The sequence below is a fragment of the Osmerus mordax genome, chromosome 12 (assembly GCF_038355195.1).
Source record: "Osmerus mordax isolate fOsmMor3 chromosome 12, fOsmMor3.pri, whole genome shotgun sequence".
NCBI classification, from domain to species: domain Eukaryota; kingdom Metazoa; phylum Chordata; class Actinopteri; order Osmeriformes; family Osmeridae; genus Osmerus; species Osmerus mordax.
Window position 1 is genome coordinate 1,260,476 of NC_090061.1, and position 20,305 is coordinate 1,280,780.

Consider the following 20,305-nt stretch of genomic DNA (forward strand, 5'->3'; position numbering starts at 1 on the left):
ACAAGAATTGCAGCTCAAAGTGCTTGACCAGAGACCAGTGACCAGAGACCAGAGACCAGAGACCAGTGACCAGTGACCAAAGATCAGAGACCAGTGACCAGAGACCAGAGATCAGTGACCAGAGATCAGTGAGCAGAGATCAGTGACCAGAGATCAGAGACCAGTTACCAGAGACCAGTGACCAGTGACCAGAGATCAGTGACCAGAGATCAGTGACCAGAGATCAGTGAGCAGAGATCAGTGAGCAGAGATCAGTGACCAGAGACCCCACCAGTGTCACAAAATATTTTTTCCTCTACACACCATTCATTGCCAAGTAATCTCATCTTTACAACGTATTTTGTTCTGTTGAAACTTGGCATTGTAATTACCATTGTCTCTCTCTCTCACACACACACTCAGTCAGTCACTCACTCACTCACTCACAGAGAGCGTAAAGGGAAACTGCATTTGTGAAGTAAAGATATGTGGTCATGTTGTGAAGGCAATCTCAACTCTTATCTTTCATTATAAAATCAGCAGGTTGTCAGCCCCTCCACTTCAATGCTCATCTTTATTGAAGAACATACCCATTCAATGCCTGTAGCGAACTGATACCTCAGTGTGTTCAATTTAACCGGAGATCAGTATAGATTTGTGAACAGGACTGCCAACTTTTCCAAAAACCTTGGCGTGAGATTTGGTAGCACCCCCCCCCCCCTCCCGCGTCAATGATGCTTCACTCCGTTAACCTGCGCCTCGTCCGTTACTGTTTACTTGTTTGGTGTTGACTTTTCAGCGTGAGATATACAATGTGTGGCGTGAGAGCGTGTGAAATGGTTAAAATGCGTGTGTCACACGGCGAAACCGTTAGAGTTGGCAGCTCTGTGTGAAGGTATGAGGTTCTGCCTTTTATGTTAACACGAATCAGTCGAACAGTCGGGGTATCTTCTCCGTTGGGGGTCGGAAGTGCGAGGAGGCAGCGGGTGGATGATATCGTCAGCACGTGCATGCCTTCGCATTTTAATAACCCATTTTACCAGCAGGAGAATTTACCAGCAGGAGAACGATATCTTCTTGAGAAATATCTGTGAACTGGCAAATGAACACAAATTGGCAGATCTCAAATCTGACAATAGTTCATTCTGATCATTTTCTGGAGGGGCTGAGATCTGGGAACTTCTCTTGTTAGGGTTAAGGGCAGATTGCTGTGTTTGGGAATTGAAATGTTCACATTAATATGTATTGGACATGTAGCGCTTTTAAGTACGCATGTGCAAATGTTGGTTGTGTCAGTGTGACGTTGGATGGCACTGTCCAATCACCTTTTATTCTCACACAAGAGTTGTAAATCAGACTTTCTAAATATGGCGACCGCTGAACCGGTGAGTGGATGTATAACCATATACTGTAGATAAATGATCATCTTCTTTAAGGATGTTGGGCTACTGTAGCATTTGTAAAAAGTTGTCAGGTGAGCGGAACAGATTGTGGTGTAAAAAGTATATTCTAGCTGGCTGAATTAGCAAGAATGAACTAGAGGAATGCATGGTGACTTGGAATGTCCGACTTTTGGGTGGGATCACCCATCTACGACTCTCAATCTCGAGCGAAACATATTGATGGAACGCCTAGAAAAGTTTTACGGTATATGTCTTGGCTACTTTCACGCAAATAATATTCGCTTGGCATTATTTAGCTCAGTCCCCAAAAGTAGCCAGCTAGCTTTTGACAGCACGCCACTACTTCAAGTCATGCTTGTCACCGCCCCCCTTCTTTATAGAGCCTGCTTGTAATGTTAGCTAGCTAATGCCCGATGACTGAATCCTTTTATGGTGAGAATGTGTAACATTTCAACCGAGCCCAGACTCAATTGATGCGTTATGCATTAAGTGCAATCTTAAACTTTGTACAGGAATCCACACCTAAACAATCTAATTCTGACGAAGAAGAAAAATGTGAAATAACCGGTAAAGAAATTTTGAGTCCTGAAGACTACATCAAACATCCTCTTCAAAATAAGTAAGTACCATTCATCCCTGATTTACAAATCCAAACAAGTAAATGATACTACTTCTGTAGTTGTATTATAGTTTATGCCTTAAGTAGGTTATTCAATTATTTACCCACAGGTAAATAAACTACTAAACTGTAGGGTTTTGCCTGTAGATGGATCATATGTGACTGTCCCTTTTGCCCTTGTACTTATGCAGGTGGGCTCTTTGGTTCTTTAAGAACGATAAAAGCAAAACCTGGCAAGCAAATTTGAGGCTGATCTCAAAATTTGACACAGTGGAAGACTTCTGGGCGTAAGTGATCCTTTATATTAAAACTGTGTGTTTGTAGTTAAACAGTGAAATTACTTCCAATAAGTTGTTTTAACAGTGGTTGTGTCTACAAGAACAGCTCAGATATTGAGTGTATATCACAATCTCTTCATAAAAAGTAAATACAAACAATGTAAATACAACAGTGGAAGTGACTTTCAATAAGGCAGGTAGTCAAAGTCTGGCTGTTACAATCCATTGTTTCTTTTTGCTTTCTCAGGCTTTATAATCACATCCAATTGTCGAGCAACTTGATCTCCGGTTGTGACTACTCTCTTTTTAAGGTAAGAGAAGGATGCTCTCTTCTAAGCTTTGTTTTGACAAATCTCTTCTCTTCTCAGTTGAAATATGTCTGACCCCCTGTAGTCAGCAGGCCTCAAATATACCCTTCTCCTTGGTCTTATTATTCTACTGCTCATTCAAATTTGAATAATTTACAAATGTCAGACATGACAAAAGTGTAATTTAAGCTCTAGTTAAGCTGGTGAACCTCACAATGCTACACATTTGGCAAGAAAACAAGCTGTTGTCCAATTAGATATCATTCTTGATATTGCGTGAACAACAAAACTCAGTTTTCAGGAACCCGCATAGTTCAGCTGGTTACCATTTTCACTCTGACTGATTAGGAGCTGGCAACATGTATGTGTATTGGGGCTGATGGCTGTAGCTGGTTGACCTCTGACCTTGGCCTGTGCTGGGCAGGATGGCATCGAGCCCATGTGGGAGGATGAGAGGAACAAGCGTGGCGGGCGCTGGCTCATCACGCTCTCAAAGCAGCAGCGCAGGGCGGACCTCGACCGCTTCTGGCTTGAGACGGTTAGTCACCAAGCCACCCTGTCACCAAGCCACCCTGTCACCAAGCCACCCTGTCACCAAGCCACCCTGTCACCAAGCCACCCTGTCACCAAACCACCCTGTCACCAAGCCACCCTGTCACCAAGCCACCCTGTCACCAAACCACCCTGTCACCAAGCCACCCTGTCACCAAGCCACCCTGTCACCAAACCACCCTGTCACCAAGCCACCCTGTCACCAAGCCACCCTGTCACCAAACCACCCTGTCACCAAGCCACCCTGTCACCAAACCACCCTGTCACCAAACCACCCTGTCACCAAGCCACCCTGTCACCAAACCACCCTGTCACCAAGCCACCCTGTCACCAAGCCACCCTGTCACCAAGCCACCCTGTCACCAAGCCACCCTGTCACCAAGCCACCCTGTCACCAAACCACCCTGTCACCAAGCCACCCTGTCACCAAGCCACCCTGTCACCAAGCCACCCTGTCACCAAGCCACCCTGTCACCAAGCCACCCTGTCACCAAGCCACCCTGTCACCAAACCACCCTGTCACCAAACCACCCTGTCACCAAAACACACTGTCACCAAAACACACTGTCACCAAAACACACTGTCACCAAAACACAACCTCCCCACACCCACCCAGCCAAGTACCAGAACCCTCTGAGTACTCATGAATGTTGTCGGTGTGTGTTGCAGCTGCTGTGTCTTGTAGGGGAAGCATTCGGCGACCATAGCGACGATGTGTGTGGTGCTGTCGTTAACATCCGAACTAAAGGAGACAAGATAGCGATATGGACGACAGACTACGACAACAAGGACGGCATCACACACATAGGGTGAGGTGGAGATACAATCAGAGCTCACCAAGTAACAATGTCCACCAAATGAAACAACACACTTAAAAAAAGAAAAAAAAAGAAAGAAGAACAGTTAGGGTGGGTTAGTTTAGCGTGTTTTGAATTCACAGATGTTTATGTTTGGAAGAGTGCAACTAATTGCCCTGATTTTAAATACAGTATATTGAGCATCAATCATGGCTCAGTTTACATTATATCATTCCCCCTTAGCAAGTTTCCTTCCGATTGTATTGTTTTAGTTTTTTACAAGTTGTGTTCTCATCCTGTGTTTTTCTGTTTTCCCAGACACGTATATAAGGAAAGGTTGGGTGTGCCATCCAAGGTAGTGATAGGGTACCAGTCACATGCAGACACGGCCACCAAGAGTGGCTCTACTACCAAGAACAAGTTTGTTGTCTGAGGAATCTCCCCCCGCCTCCTGGGAGTTCTATTCTCTTGTCAGCTTCAGATTTGTCTCTTCTGTTAACCTTCCTGTGTTGTTTATGAAGGTGCTGTTAACTGTTTACCTGTAACCCTTTACTTTAATATGTTATACTTTAGCCATTAAAAAATGAGGTTAGGCTAGTCTCTGAGACTAGCCTAGCCTAGCGACTAGCCTAGCCTCAGAGACTAGCCTAGCAGCTGGGGTAGTCTCTGAGGCTCGGCTAGTGAATGCCTTAACAGGAGCTCTGCTGCTGTGGATGATGGTTGTACAAAACATGGCTGTAAATAAAATGTACAGTGAGTTGTCTTTATTCATAAAGAGCTAATGTGCATTCTACTACTTAACGCCAATATTTCAAATGTAAATCACTGTGGAGGGGTAAACCAGGTTTATGTTAATTTCGGAGTAATTTATTTGACCATCCTTTTCTGATTAACTCATTCTGGACTTTTCTACATTTCAAATCATAGTAAAGTCATTCAGAGCTCTAGCTCACTCTGAAGGTAGGCTTTACTACTATAATTAGCCTACAATGTCTATTTCAGCCCTTAATGGCGTTCTTATTTTGGGCACCTGATGTTTTGTCTGGTGGCTTCAGTTTGATGTTAAATAGTAAATATTATGGGAGATGGGACGTATCATTTACAGGACACGGCTTAACGCTGTGTAGTAGTGTAACGGCTTCGATAAAAATTTGAAGTATTAATAAGCTAATCAGTGTGAAAGCCCGAAGCGAATGTGACGCTTTGTGCAACACTCAAATCCTGCAGACACCCTGGATTAATCAGACGTCTGGTTTCGAGGTGTTTGATTGTGCAGCTGGATCTAGGATGTGAATAAAAAAAACTGGTATTGCTGAAAGTGATGGGGACAGCTGTGGTGTCACGTGCTCCACCTGTCGAGACGGAGGAGCAGTTGGCAGGAGTCTTATCCACGCGGAGTCAGTGCACACGCTATGTTAACTTTAGTTCACATGATTAGGCCTATCCTACAAAATGGGCCTTGGGAAATTGGTATTACAATCAGGGGTTCACTATAGTGTACGGACAGACTATGGAGAAACAGATATCTGTAAATAGCAGCTGGAGTTATTTTTTCGTCATTTTTTCTATTTCAATTTCCCCACAATGCCCCAGGCAACTGTCAAACTCCCGCTCGCCGCCTTCTGAAAGCCGTGCAGCGGGGGCAGAGCCGGAGTCATGCCGAGCAACGGTCCTGAGGAGATGTTTTACCCCTGCTTATGTCGAAGCGCAGATAAATTATAACCCCACAACTCTCCCGGTCTCTCCAGGCGCTCTTGACATAAGAAGCTCTGAACAGATCATCATGTCCTCTACCGCCATGGTTTTTTGACAGTAATGTCGCTGAACCAGACTCTTGGTAACTGTCAGTCGGTCCCGTTCGGTCTCAAATAAGGCCGGGCGCGCGAGGGAGAGCTGGTTTGTGCAGCTGTTACCTGCTCTGTCAGTGCTGGATAATGATGTCACTTCCTGTTTCCTCTCTGAAAGTCCATCCACAGGATCCATTAAATTGTCAAGAAGCCAATTTTAGTGCAGTTTTTGGGTCTCCCACTTGCACATAATGGAAAGCCTTGGAGCTTGTGGTAAAAATTAGTCAGTTTAAAAAAACATTCCTTGTATTTATGCATAATTATGTCCACAAACACATGTAAGCGAATGTTGCATAAGCGAGTGCACACACACACACTAGCAAGCTATTATGTAATGCAGTAGCCTAATAAAGACTTCGGTTCAGTCTCCAAGCAGTTTCTCTATGCAGTGCTGATGCAGGTCCCTCGCTGTCTCTGCATTCATCTTGGAGACGATCGGAGATTTCAAATTGATCTCAATGGTGTGGAAGTTATTCCCTAGCATTTAACTACCTTCAGTGTGGCAGTATCTGGGAAACAGAGCCCCTCTATATGTAATGTATTCCCCGCAGTGACCAGCATCATCCATCTCGAAGCCATCTAAGCCAGCGCGACACTCAGGAGTTTCTGACCCAGTTGGTGCCAGGCTTGTTTTGAAGGCGCTCAATATTTACTGAATGTGAGGCAGGGATGAGGCGCTGAAAATGCTTTTCATACAAAACCTGACCTTGAGCTAACGGTCATTCCATGCAATGGCGGTGTTTCCCTGGCAACATACATATGTGATCCCAAGTCAGTGGACTGTATGCAGACTGAGATGGCGCGAGTTGTGGAGATATCTATGTAGGCCATGTTTTATGTTTGTAAGACCCTTGGAACTGAGTCTTGCATGTTTTCCTTAATTGGAAGCATATATTGAATTTTAAAACATACAATTGAACTGTCGTCGTGTTTGGTCATAAATAACTATGTTTTTATGCCATGCCAATCTCTACAGTTTTAGCAGGTGCATGTGCTTGTGTCTTATAATTATTTATTTAGCAGACTCCTTTATCCAAGGCAACTTACAGAGACTAGGGTGTGTATCAGCTGCACAGTCACTTACAACTACATCTCACCCGAAAGACGGATCACAAGGAGGTTAAGTGACTTGCTCAGGGTCACACAATGAATCAGAGATGGGATTTGAACCAGGGACCTCCTGGTTATAAGTTATTTCTTTAACCACTGGACCACACAGTCTTTTCTGTGTGTGTGTGTGCTTGTGTCTCTGTGTGTGTGCATTGATTGGTGGGTTGTGTAATCCTTGATCGTGACAATGGTCATTGAGATTAGAGCACTAGCCTTGCCTACTACGCTTTTAGGTGCATGATGGGAAACAGCCTGTTAATTGCCCCTGACTGTTGAAAGTAAATTAATTATTGATTGCTTTCTCTACTCCTCTCCTGTACTTACATACTCTTACAAATCCCTTTATCTCTCCCTCTGTGTAAGTACATTTCCTGCTTTCCCTTCGTTATGCAAGGGGGGATGTCCATGGACCACTAACCACCTCATTAGTCTAAAGGATGTTTCCTTTTTCCACCCGTTGTTGGTATTCGGTACATTGATGGGGTTTTGGAAAACCTACCAAAAAGCTTTTAAGCCTCTTGTGTTGGTTGTCCTCCTCTCCACCTCAACCCAGCTCACCTTCTCCCTCTCTCACAACCGCTCCAGCATGCGCACTAACAGATACATGAGGGGGAGGTAGGGTAACCTCCAGGTTTGAGGTCCACAGGGTCGGGTCTTTAACTGATGATGAGGAGCATGAAACTGGAGAGGCGCCGAAGACTCGACCGGCATCAGGATTCTCCATGTTCATTTAATCTCCTCTGCCTCGAAAAGGAAAAGCCACCTGTGTAAAAAGCTTTTCTGAGCAACATTTGCCAAATTATACAATGTTTCATGATGAATACACTCTTTTGTTTATTGAAAGTTCAAGTCAAAATTGTTTCTGGTGATGAAGAACATTAGAATGCTTTCCAGGATCAAGCCACTACAGTACCTCTCTGGTTCAGGGAACATGTTCAATCTATAGCAGTAGGCTGCTGCTATACACACACTAAGATTTGCCTAAGAGACAAAAAAGCATCAAAAGTGCCTGTGTAAAGGTGACTGGGTCCCTGGTGGACACAGTATCAATTAACATTTAGGCTTTGGCCTCATACTACCTCTTCCAATTGAGTGTTCTGCAATTATCAGATGAAACATAAAATTCACAATCCGAAGGCTTCCTTTCTTCCTCTTTTCACTCTTAAAAGAAAGTCCAAAGCCTTTTTTAGTATGTGTGGCCTCAGAGCTTGTGGCTCATGAAGTGTGGTGCGGAGAATGGCTATGCATGCTGAAGCTAACATTGGTTTTGCTGTTGGACACCGGAAATATGGCCTGAATATTGAGGGGATTAGTATGTGTAACCAGAGTAAGTGGCACTTTCCTAGTCAGAGGTAGCAGGGGTGCATTTCCTGGCAAGACGCAATACAGCCCAGCCCTGCTTGAAATGCACCCCCCATGTAATTTCTGTTCTGTATATCCTATCATCAAATGATTCTTACTGTACATTGAGGGGACTAGTATGAGTAACCAGAGTAAGTTTCATGCATCTGGCAATTTTCCTAGTCAAGCACCAGAGTCCCTGAATGTGGATCCATCTGATTCATAGCGCCTGGTGTTAAGGGGTGTCTCCCTCCCTCACACAGCCCTCCTAATGGTGTCTCTTCTGATCCGGTACAGGCCTGATGTTATCAAGATTTTAGACGTTTTTTCTTTTGTAAACACTTCAGAAACTTCAGGAGACCCGGGGAATGTTTGTGTTTCCCATCTGTTCTTCTTAGCCTTGGTAGCAAACACACATCACAGTTTTTTTTAAGGTCATTTTTGGGCAAATGGCTCCTTGTGTCAGGCCTCCCTGTATACTTTCCATTACATATCCCATGAATGATTCAGCGGGTACCGTGTTTGTTCCAAATACAGCTTCATTCATATTTCATACTTGCTTTATCCCAAATCTTCTCCTGTCTTCAACCACCCAGTGGAATCATGCGCTGTGCTGGATTTTATCATCGCAGGATGAAGTGCCACGTCTGCATTTTCTATATCATGGCACCTTCATGAATTGTGAATTGCGTCGCTGATGGACTCACTGTTTTGCTTCTGGTGGCATTTAGTTGCACAAGCTGCAGTTATGCTCCCGGTAAGATATTATTACAGTCACTGTACAGTCACTGTACAGTCACTATACACTCACTATACAGTCACTATACAGTCACTGTACAGTCACTATGTCTGAGTTCACTATGGGAGGTTCTCCCGGTCTGAGTTCACCATGGGAGGTTCTCCCTGTCTGAGTTCACTATGGGAGGTTCTCCCTGTCTGAGTTCACTATGGGAGGTTCCCCCTGTCTGAGTTCACCATGGGAGGTTCTCCCTGTCTGAGTTCACCATGGGAGGTTCTCCCTGTCTGAGTTCACTATGGGAGGTTCCCCCTGTCTGAGTTCACCATGGGAGGTTCTCCCTGTCTGAGTTCACTATGGGAGGTTCTCCCTGTCTGAGTTCACTATGGGAGGTTCTCCCTGTCTGAGTTCACTATGGGAGTTTTGGGTCTCTGTTGTGGTTATTTCCACTGTTTACAAGCAGACAATTCATGAGCATCAATAAGTGATCATGTTGAGTTTATACTCTCAAGTGGAGTGCAGTCATTCTCATCATTTGAGGGCACTCACTGTACATTATCTATAGACGAGAGTCTGTTAAAGGACTAAAATATGATATAAATGCCTTACGTAAGTTCCTGAGAAGAAGAGTGTGTTTGTGTGTCGGTTTTTGTGAATGTGGAGGCGGGTTGAGATCAAGTTCCTCCTACGCTTTGGAAGAAATGATTTCCATAACCCCTCCTTCTCTCTCTCTCTCTCTCTCTCTCTCTCTCTCTCTCTCTCTCTCTCTCTCTCTCTCTCTCTCTCTCTCTCTCTCTCTCTCTCTCTCTCTCTCTCTCTCTCTCTCTCTCTCTCTCTCTCTCTCTGTCTCTCTCTCTGTCTCTCTGTCTCTCTCTCTGTCTCTCTCTCTCCCTCCCTCCCTCCCCATGTGTGGCATCACCTCATCCATGCGTCTCCCACCTCCATCCCCACAACAACACTGGCTCAGGATGAGAGCTCAGAGCAATAAGTTAAGTATCAACACTGTCTTTCTTCTCAGGTCACCACAAAAGCACCTGCAGCTGGTAACTGCTAGAGAGATGCTCCAGTGTTAGACAGTTGCAGGCAGATAGGTGATTAAAGCTTGTTTGAATCGTTACCTTGCGAAACACTGCACCTGCTGCATTGTGTGCCTCATGCATTTTTCATGAATGTACTGTCGTGAAATTGGAATAAAATAAATATTTTGACCCTTCCTTCAGGCAAACTACTGAAGCAGTAGGTGGGGGGGGGGGGGGGGGAGGGAGTCTGTATACACTTGGGATGAAAATAAACCCAATTCAAATAACTTGATTTGAAATGAATGAATCTGAAATTAAGTGAGGTCTGAACGTTTCCCTGCTCGTAACCATGACAACCCCCCAAACAACAAGATTAAATATTCAAGGGACAATGACAACAAAGTTGTCTACACCAACAAAATTACAAGCCTCAGGTTAATAAAGGAACCTGATATCCATCTATTATCTCATACAGAATATCACACACAGATAACATCATCTGACGACGAAATGAGATGAGAAATGGGACAGTTATGTATGTAAAACATGAATGACAGTGTTCGTGTCACGTGCCCATGATTACAGAATGACACAGACACTCGGCGTGTGAACGGAAGAACTTCATTAAAGAACAGGTGTTTTACTGTCAACATTTGGCTTCAGATCAAAAGGTTGCAAGTTCAAATTCCGCCCTGTTCTCTACGCTGCTTTGGATAAAAAACCTCAACTCTTCTACAACAACACAGCACTTGAAAAGACCCATCACAGCCGACAGCATATCTCCAACCCAGCTGAGGGATTCCCCTCTATGAAGCAGAGAAGAAGAACTAGAAGGACTGATCCCAGACCAGCAGGGGGCCCCATGTCCTTGCACTGGACGCAAACACCAAGCGCTTAGTATTCCATGCTTGGATCCCACACTGTGCAAGTGTTTATCATACGAAATGTATTATTAAATTCCAAGCCTACAAAATATTGACCCTGGTATTTGTCTAACCTAATCATGTTTATTTGATCTCCCGGTAGCGTGTAAATCATGCCAAATCAGCTTTAATTACGGTGAAGTGAGTTGGTATATTCTACAGTTGGGTAGAACAGATAGGATTCAAGGGCGGGATGTTTTCCAATGGTTTCCACCGACTTTGGTTACCGCTGTGTGTGTTTATGATGTTATCTGAGAGGAATAAGCCAGGAGGCAGATAATTGGGATTTATTGAACATAGTAAACAACATGGCCGTACATTCAGCTAATGTGACAAGCAGAAGGGGAGAAACACAGCTCATATTATAACGAGTCATGCTCCAGGACATGAGCAGGTGATCGCTGTTGAGACCACACAACATCAGTGATAAAAAGTCTTCCTGGTATCCCCCAGCTTTCTTCTTCGTTGGTTATTATGCGATGAGATGAGGGTTATTACATTACCCAGCAGTTACAAGGTATGTAATATGTTTCGGTGACATCGTTTGTTGTGTGTGTGTGTGTGCGTTTGTGTGTGGTGTGTGTGTGTGTGTTTGTGGGAGGGCTAGGAGTTGTCAACACCCTCAGAGAGATATGGGGTGCAGAGCTGTCAGCAACATCCGTCAGACAATGATCCAGTGGTTCCAGGGCCAGATCAGACTGTAGAACACATTCTTTCCTCCCAATGACAGTAAGCCAGACCCGTTCTAAAGTACCTGTCCCAGTTACTGTCCTAGTTACTATGGTGAGCACAGAATTTCACCCCTTTTGATAAAAACAACTCGACATGACATCGTTCATTAAAATGTGGCATTTTTCTTTCTGCTCTGTTCACATGCCTGTTTGACAAATGATCTTACTGTGATGACACATTATATGGTATTAACATTGTATTACGCCTAATGATGTGGGTGATCAAAAATATGTAGATAATAAATCATTTTTATTTATTTCATTCATAGGATGACAATAGCTGATGATATTCTCTTTGCATGCCTGTTTAAGCCATTTAAACTGTAGTGTGATGATCTTCTCCAACAAACATTTGGATGACCTCAAGCGATTCCACGATGGTTCCCTGCGCTACTGTTTTCATTTCACTGTGTCCATTACGTTTCTCCCATACTAGTGAAATTAATGACGAAAGCCATCTTGTCCAGCTGATATTTGTTAATTGCACTTTAATGCCTTGGGCAGCTTTGAAAGCTTCGAAAGAATAGTTCCTACTACTCCCTCTCTCTCTCACTTCTTGTCAGCCTCGGTTGCCCAAGGTGACTTGCTTTCTGTCTGGATTGGGCAATGCAGAGATAGCGTTCTTCAGCTTGACGTGCACTCTGGGCTACAGAGACATGAATGTCGGTCTATACACCAGCTAGGTGAATACAATACGTGGGTTTAGGGGAGTAGCAGTACAGTGGATTATGTGTCATGTGTGGTTTATGGGGGTGTGAGTGTGTGGCCCTGTTGGACTGTTCACCTCCAGCCTCTCTCCTCTAGGCAGGTGGGCAGAGTGTTCACCTCCAGTCTCTCTCCTCTAGGCAGGTGGGCAGTGTTCACCTCCAGCCTCTCTCCTCTAGGCAGGTGGGCAGAGTGTTCACCTCCAGCCTCTCTCCTCTAGGCAGGTAGGCAGAGTGTTCACCTCCAGCCTCTCTCCTCTAGGCAGGTAGGCAGTGTTCACCTCCAGCCTCTCTCCTCTAGGCAGGTAGGCAGAGTGTTCACCTCCAGCCTCTCTCCTCTAGGCAGATGGGCACTGTTCACCTCCAGCCTCTCTCCTCTAGGCAGGTGGGCAGTGTTCACCTCCAGCCTCTCTCCTCTAGGCAGGTGGGCAGAGTTCACCTCCAGCCTCTCTCCTCTAGGCAGGTGGGCAGAGTGTTCACTTCCTCCTCCTCTGCTATCTTTCTGCTTCACCTGGAAGGATCAGAGTGGCGTCACCACAGGGGGGGGGGTGGAGTATGCCACAGCGGCGGGGATGGGACTCAGCCACACCGGCGGGCCGCCAGCAGATCGTCAGTGAGACTGTCTCTGTCGTCAGACACGCTCAGAGCGTTGACGGGAGGTCCAAGGTCCTGTTGACACGTCGGCGTTGTCATGGTCATTATTCTGGGTGAATTGCGATGTTTGGGAAAGCAAATGTAAATCAGTGACTGACAGATAAAGATTTTCATTTCTTTCGAGTCTGGCAGCTGCTCTTGTTTGTTTGACTGTGGTGTTTTCATGTTGGGGTTCACACAATGTCCAGTCATGTTTCAGCTTGGAAGGCCGGGCCACACTGGCACTTCCGGCACCTCACGGTAGGGATCACTACACGTGTTTGAGTACTGAGTTTATGATTAAATGAACAACCATAGGTCATTGTAATCTAGAGAAATCGATTGGTTGGTTTTCAAAGATTCCAAGGCACAGTTCCATCACCGAACCCATCACAACTTCATCCAACATCATGTGACAGGCACCGGGACAAGAACTGCAGACACAGTGGTTCTTGAGGACAGCCGTTAGAAAACACTGCCTCAGGTTAACAACCCATGCCATTCCATCGCGTTGACAACCAGGCACATAATCCACACAGGACATTTAGTTGTGCACTCGGTAAAAAAACCTACAACCTTCCTGGGCCCCACAGAAAGCGCTGACACAGGCCTTCTCCTAATCGTCTGGTCTATATGCCAGTGTGAACGCGAAGGTGACAGGGAGCTGAATGTCAAGACTGGGACAGGACAGGACCTAACAGAGAGAGAGAGAGACATAGAGAGAGAGAAGGTGTCAGAGAGAAAGGGAATAAGAAAGAGAGATGAAAGAGAAACAGAGAGAGAGAGAGAGAGAGAGACTGTGTACATGTTGTCAGCTGTGTTGGGTGGTTGTGCGGTGATGCTGCAGGAGCCGGGCCCTGTAATGGAATGGAGAACACAGCATGATGGACTGCAACGAGACCAGCCGCCGGCGTTCACCTTGAGACAAGGGTCATCCTCCTCCCTCATAATCCATAAAGCAGACGTAATAGCTTTCCTCCCAGACGTGACCCCTTTCACATGAAAGTACAACACAGTGTCTACACGGTGCTTCCCCCACCTGCTCAACACCCTCCCTCCCCACGCCAACACACACACTCACACACAGACACACACGTGTTCCCACACAGTATAAACATTGTCACTCTGTTGGGGTCTAACATGGGCAGACAGTTATTTGCCTAAACCGAGTCTCTGCCTGTAGAGTTTTCTTGAGGATTGAACAATTGTAGTGAAATTATATTTGACTGAGAATGAAAAGAGGAGTTGAAAGAGGGACATCCAGGATTACTAAATTTGTTGCTTTGACTGGGTGGGAAACAAAGTTAAGCAGTGAGTTATTATTATTATTACCAGTTTTATTCTGTGTTCATTTGAAATGTGTTTTAAGATCAGCCTCAGCCCCAGAATTTTGGAAGCCGTCCTCTTGGTTCATGAAGAACCTCCTGTCTTGGTGGAACCTCCTGTCCTGGTAGAACCTCCTGTCTTGGTGGAACCTCCTATCTTGGTGGAACCTGCTGTCTTGGTGGAACCTGCTGTCTTGGTGGAACCTCCTGTCTTGGTGGAACCTGCTGTCTTGGTGGAACCTCCTATCTTGGTGGAACCTGCTGTCTTGATGGAACCTGCTGTCTTGGTGGAACCTGCTGTCTTGGTGGAACCTCCTGTCTTGGTGGAACCTGCTGTCTTGGTGGAACCTGCTGTCTTGGTGGAACCTCCTGTCTTGGTGGAACCTGCTGTCTTGGTGGAACCTGCTGTCTTGGTGGAACCTGCTGTCTTGGTTCATACTAACAGTTGCTTCCCAGCGTCGTTGGAGGGTGCTCTCCTGCAGTGATGTGACTTCCAGGAAGCGTCATTACTGGGCCGTCAAGAGGGAAGCAGAATGTGTGTTTCTGACGGTTCCTGTGTGTTGCTCCAGGTGATGCGATCTCTCAGACTTATTTTGCCTGACCAGACAAAGAGAGCCATTATGAATGGAGAGAGGGAGCTGCAGCCTGGCTGTCTGGAGGCCTGATGGTAAATGAGCTTTGTGGCCTCTATGCTGGCACTCTCTCCTCTCCTTCCTCCACCCTGTCTGTTTTCCACCTCCTCCCTCTCTCCTCTCCTGCTTCCACCCTGTCTGTTTTCCACCTCCTCCCTCTCTCCTCTCCTCTCTGAAAATGGGCACTGATGCTCCATTCTGCCCACAAATCAAATCATATTATATTGTCATTTTTCCATCCCTTCCGTCACCCTCCCTCTCACCCTCTCTCTCTCCGTCTCTCCCCTCCCTCCCTCCCTCCCCTCTCTCTCACCCTTCCCACCAGAACAGGGCACCCGTGATGGAAGAGCACTTTTTTTTTCTCATTCCCGTCGGGTAATCCCATCAGATCCAACGTCGTCAGCGGACAAAAGACGTCCCCAGTAGGGGCCGTACTTCATCAGAAGCTGGCTGCTTCCGATCCACGCTCTACCTTTGTAGTAAAGGCAACCGGGGACGAACAAAGCTCCATTAGCCGGAGTATTCAGCCCTGCCAAGTGAAGCCAAACCAGAACCCAGAATGACATTTCAATGTCAACGAACTGGAAACTTTCAACAAATCGCTCGGCTTGAAGGGACTTGCTTCCATTTATGATGTGCCACAAATAACCTCGAAAAGTAATGTGCTTCTTCTTCACCGCAGAAGTGTTTCCTTCCTTCGCTCTCTGTCTCTCCCTCTCTTTCCCTCACTCTCTCTCTCTCGCCTTCCCTTTCCATACCTCTTTCCCGCTCTCTTTCTTTCATTCACACACACATGGTATAGGTGTGCAAACATTCCCTTGGAGAATTAAAGAGGTCCTTTAACAAAGCTCTTAACAATGATACAGTTTACATTTAGTCATTTTAGCAGTTTGTGGTCAGTCCTCTAGATGAGAAAAGGTAAATCAAATATCATGGGTTTAACAACACAATTGGCCTTGAGGTTACAAGGGCCTCACTGTGACCTTGGGTGAGATTATGGGTTTAACACCCTGACTGAACAGTACAAAATAGCACTCTGTTTCCCCCATCCTCCTCTCACATGCCTCTCAGCTATGAGATCAGGGGAAGCAGGTTTCCAGGAACCCTAACCCTCCGGGGGGAGTCTGGGCGCAGAGATCTACACCCCAAATGAAGAAAACAAGTGAATCAAGCAGACCCCCCCCCCCCCCCCCCCCCACGGGGGATCCAGCAAAGCCTGTTAGCTTCTCTGTCCATCGCCCCCTCATGTCCCTGTGAACCGCCCAGCCTTTATAGACCATGTGTGGGTAGGTTTCAGTTTCATAGCGTACGACAAGACATGCATTTTATTAAATGCGTGGGACAGCCCCTGTTGGTGAGCAGGGTGCAGAGCGCATTTAAGGTCGAAGCAGAACTTCTGTTTACTTTTCTCATCGCATGTTTCGCGCTTAATGAAATGACAGTGAGTGATTCAAAGCCGCTGGCACGAGTGTTCCAGCGATTTTGTTTGATCATCAAACAGACCATTCACATAATATGTGACCCGTCTCAGAACCCTGCTCCCTTTCCATGCGTGTTTCCCCATGAGCTCCTCACATACATCAAAGCCACTGACAAACAGTGCATCACAGAATCTATAGCTGCTCTCCCCTCAGATTATCAACTCATATTACCCCCTCCCCTTCCCAGCATATTGTCTTGGTCACTAGCCAAGTAAAATCATAACAACCAATGCTAGCCTGGCTCAACAACTCCCAGTCTTTCTCTTCATGAACCGGGTGTTGTAATAGTTACCCATCCAGTATAGACACTCTTTTCATAGGCTTGATCATCTTTGGATAGTTTAGATTTGGGCAGGATGTAGTTTCAAGCAGGATGCTCTCAACACACCTGTCAGTCTAGAAATACTGTGAAAGATTAAAAGCTTGAAAATGAATGGATGTCGGGAGTAGAGAAAAAGTTCTTTAATTTTCTGCTCTCTCTTCTGGCTAGATGAAATGTTTTCAAGACGGATGCTCAGTCTCTTGGAGAAGATTTTATCCTTTTTTTTGTTGCAAGTTTTTGTGAGTATAACTATTTACATACTGTAAATGCCTATGCATATAAAGAGATTGACTTCATGCAGGATTCAAAGCCAAACAGCTCAATTTAAAGCCATTTACTGTAGACCCAGAAACGATTGAGGGATTATAAAGATTGCTTTGCGTTGTTGGAGAAGAGAATGGATTTTTGTCCTGGGATATTTCAAATCCAACTTGGCATAAAATACATGCCAATCATCGTCTCAAAGTTTGAGCCCGGAGGGGATGTGGGAGAAAACAAGTCGTGTATAGCAAGGGAAGAAATATCATGTCTCCATGGAAATAGGGAAGGACAGCACTTATCTGTGCTTTCTTGTGTCCCCTACCAGACGTTACATTCAGAGACTCAACCCTTCCTACAGTGTCTTCATGGCCCCTTTACTGACTTTGTTTAATCAATGACTCAAAATGGCGGCCAACATGGCCGACATGGATTCTTCAGTGTCTCAAAATTCAGTAACATGTTTATCTTTCTGAGTCTAGCAACATGTTAAGAATCTAGCAACATGTTCAGAATCTAGGAACATGTTCAGAATCTAGCAACATGTTCAGAATCTAGGAACATGTTCAGAATCTAGCAACATGTTCAGAATCTAGCAACATGTTCAGAATCTAGGAACATGTTTAGAATCTAGGAACATGTTTAGAATCTAGCAACATGTTCAGAATGTAGCAACATGTTCAGAATGTAGGAACATGTTCAGAATCTAGGAACATGTTCAGAATCTAGGAACATGTTCAGAATCTAGCAACATGTTCAGAATGTAGGAACATGTTCAGAATCTAGCAACATGTTCAGAATCTAGGAGAATGTTCAAAGGTTGCAATGGGCATGAAGCCTGACGGGTCCCTGACTCAACCAGGGAACAGTTCCACTGTATTTGCACAAAGTAAACAAGGAGAGATCATCAGGCTCCTCAGTTAAGGAAGGGAGTCACCTCCAGAGTGTGAACTCTGACCCCTCCTCTCTCAGGACCTCTCCTGTCATTGGTCCTCACCCACTGACCTCAGCAAGCCGGCGGGCTCTGAGGTCGGTCCCCATGTTCCATTCCCCCTCCACCTTCAACCCTCACCCCCCTCCCCCTTCAAGTCTCACCCCCCCCCCTCACCCCCCCTCCCCCTTCAACCCTCACCCCCCTCCTCCCAAAAGCAATCAATATTTATACGATTTCAAGTCATGATGGGAAAATCTATCTGGGATGAATCCTCCCCCCCTCTTCCCTCCTCTTCCCTTCCTTCTCTCCCTTCCTCCTCTCACACTGCCCTGGAGGGCTAGTCCTGAAAGTGGAAAGTACTTTCAAGGACTCCCCAGGATACGATTGAGTGGCCAGATTAATGAACCCAGCTGAACGTAAGAAATGTGTTGTGCAGGAAGGCAACGCTGTACTTTTTATTTTCCAAATTTGCCTCACCTTCTCTCTCTTCCTCTTCCACCCTACCTCTCTCTCCCTCTCTCTCTCTGTCTCCCTCTCTCTCTCCCTCTTCCACCCCAACTCTCTCCCTCTCTCTCTCTGTTTCCCTCTCCCACCCCACCTCTCTCTGTCTCCCCCCCTCTCTCTCTTTCTCTCTCTCTCTCTCTCTCTTTCTCTCTCTTTCTCTCTCTCTCTCTCTCTCTCTCTCTCTCTCTCTCTCTCTCTCTCTCTCTCTCTCTCTCTCTCTCTCTCTCTCTCTCTCTGTCTCCCCCTCTCTCTCCCCCCCCCCCTCTCTCTCTCTCTCTCTCTCTCTCTCTGTCTCTCTTTCTCTCTCTCTCTCTCTCCCCCTCTCTCTCCCCCCCCCCCCCCCCCCCTCTCTCTCTCTCTCTCTCTCTCTCTCTCTCTCTCTCTTCCTCTCTCTCCCTCTTCTTCTACGTTTGTCCACAGCGTTCCTCCAGCTCTGGTAGTGACTAGCATCTCTACAATGGGGGCAGCAGCAGCACTAGATACACTGGCCGTGTACATGCGTGTGTGTGTGTGAGAGTGTGTCTGTGTGTGTGTGCCCGCGCGTGTGTGTGTCACACAGCCCTCTTGTCTTCCCTCTGGCTGCGTTGCAATGTGTGGTATCTCAGTGTGCGTAACTACACTGAATGATGTGTGATTCCCATGCGTGTGTGTGCATAGGCACTTGTGAGTGTGTGTGTTGTGTGTTTGAAAGCGAATAAGACAGTGTGTGTCTCTACAAGGTGTTGTGAGTGGGTTAAGCTCCAACGCTTTCCCCTCCAGCCCCCCCCCCCCCCACCCAGATCCACCTCTGCAGCTAACGACCAGCGTTTAGACCAGCCAGGGACACAGAGATCACATGGATCACCTTCAAGCCAAAATAAACTGTGTGTGCGTCTGTGTATGTCCAAGCAACCACGTTGCCTTGACGACCACACCACCATTGTGATGTGTCTAGTCGTTCCAGCGCATGGAGCGGTAGGCCATAGACGATTGAAACGCCTACGGTGTTTTGATAAATGTTGGACATTTTCACAGACACTTCTGACAAGGTTTGGTAAGAATCTTTTGAAATGTGCTCGGGAGCGTTGCGTCCAGTCCTAGATAATCTATTTGGTTTTTTCATCTTTTCAAATTAAATAAACATATTAGATAATCAGACAAAACATTAAGCTGTTCAGTGTAGCAACTCCCCTTAATAAGGCTTGATGGGTTTGTAACCTTTTCACTATTAGAGTCTAAAATGTCATCAATCAATCCCAGCTGAATGCAAATGTGACTTTTATCCATTCATGGAAGCTCTCGCCGTGTCCTTCGTGGCTTGGCCTTCAGAGTCCTCTCCAGGAAGCGTTCCTGGAATCACCAGGCCCCCGAGACAACAGAACAGGCGTCATCCTCCTCAAGCAAGTGAACAACGAGCAGAAAATAGTTCAGACCCGCCTGAATACAGCAGGGAGCATTCCGAAGAGGTGTTATGACATTTAAAACAGGCCAGGTTTGATTGCACAAGGCGATGAGCTAACAGATGGCGAAGTCTGAGGCAACATCCAGGGCCCCCCTCGCTATGTACGTGCAGGAGAGTGCAGTGCTGACGGTGGTGGTGCTGACGGTGATGGTGGTGATGGGGTGATGGGGGTGATGGGGGGGGGATGGTGGTGATGGGGGTGGTGATTGGGGTGATGGGGGTGATGGTGGTGATGGGGTGATGGGGGTGATGTGGGTGATGGTGGTGATTGGGGTGATGGGGTGATGGGGGTGATGGGGTGATGGGGGGGTGATGGGGGTGATGGGGGGGTGATGGGGTGATGGGGGGGGTGATGGGGGTGATGGGGTGATGGGGGTGATGGGGGTGTGATGGTGGTGATGGGGTGATGGGGGTGATGGGGTTGATGG

The 20,305-nt window shown here is 46.3% G+C and overlaps 1 protein-coding gene across 2 annotated transcripts; it reads left to right on the forward strand.

The window, feature by feature from the left end:
- Positions 1-1,269: 1,269 nt before the first annotated feature.
- On the forward strand, positions 1,270-4,783 carry LOC136954017 (eukaryotic translation initiation factor 4E-1A). 2 transcript variants are annotated; one of them, XM_067247540.1, is made up of 7 exons: positions 1,281-1,364; positions 1,895-2,001; positions 2,193-2,288; positions 2,527-2,590; positions 3,012-3,125; positions 3,809-3,948; positions 4,255-4,783. In XM_067247540.1, exons 1-7 carry the CDS (start codon positions 1,287-1,289, stop codon positions 4,367-4,369), a joined length of 714 nt encoding a protein of 237 aa, XP_067103641.1. In that variant the 5' UTR covers positions 1,281-1,286; the 3' UTR covers positions 4,370-4,783. The 2 variants fall into 2 exon arrangements, with proteins under 2 accessions (XP_067103642.1, XP_067103641.1); XM_067247541.1 differs by lacking the exon at positions 3,012-3,125 and having other exon boundaries at positions 1,270-1,364.
- The last annotated feature ends 15,522 nt before the right edge of the window (positions 4,784-20,305 follow it).

Excerpts from the sequence above, each read along its gene's own strand:
- LOC136954017 (XM_067247540.1), top strand. The coding sequence starts at position 1,287 with ATGGCACTGTCCAATCACCTTTTATTCTCACACAAGAGTTGTAAATCA. Across the intron at positions 2,002-2,192 it reads AAACATCCTCTTCAAAATAA|GTGGGCTCTTTGGTTCTTTA; the intron begins GTAAGTACCATT and ends GTACTTATGCAG. Across the intron at positions 2,289-2,526 it reads ACAGTGGAAGACTTCTGGGC|GCTTTATAATCACATCCAAT; the intron begins GTAAGTGATCCT and ends TTGCTTTCTCAG.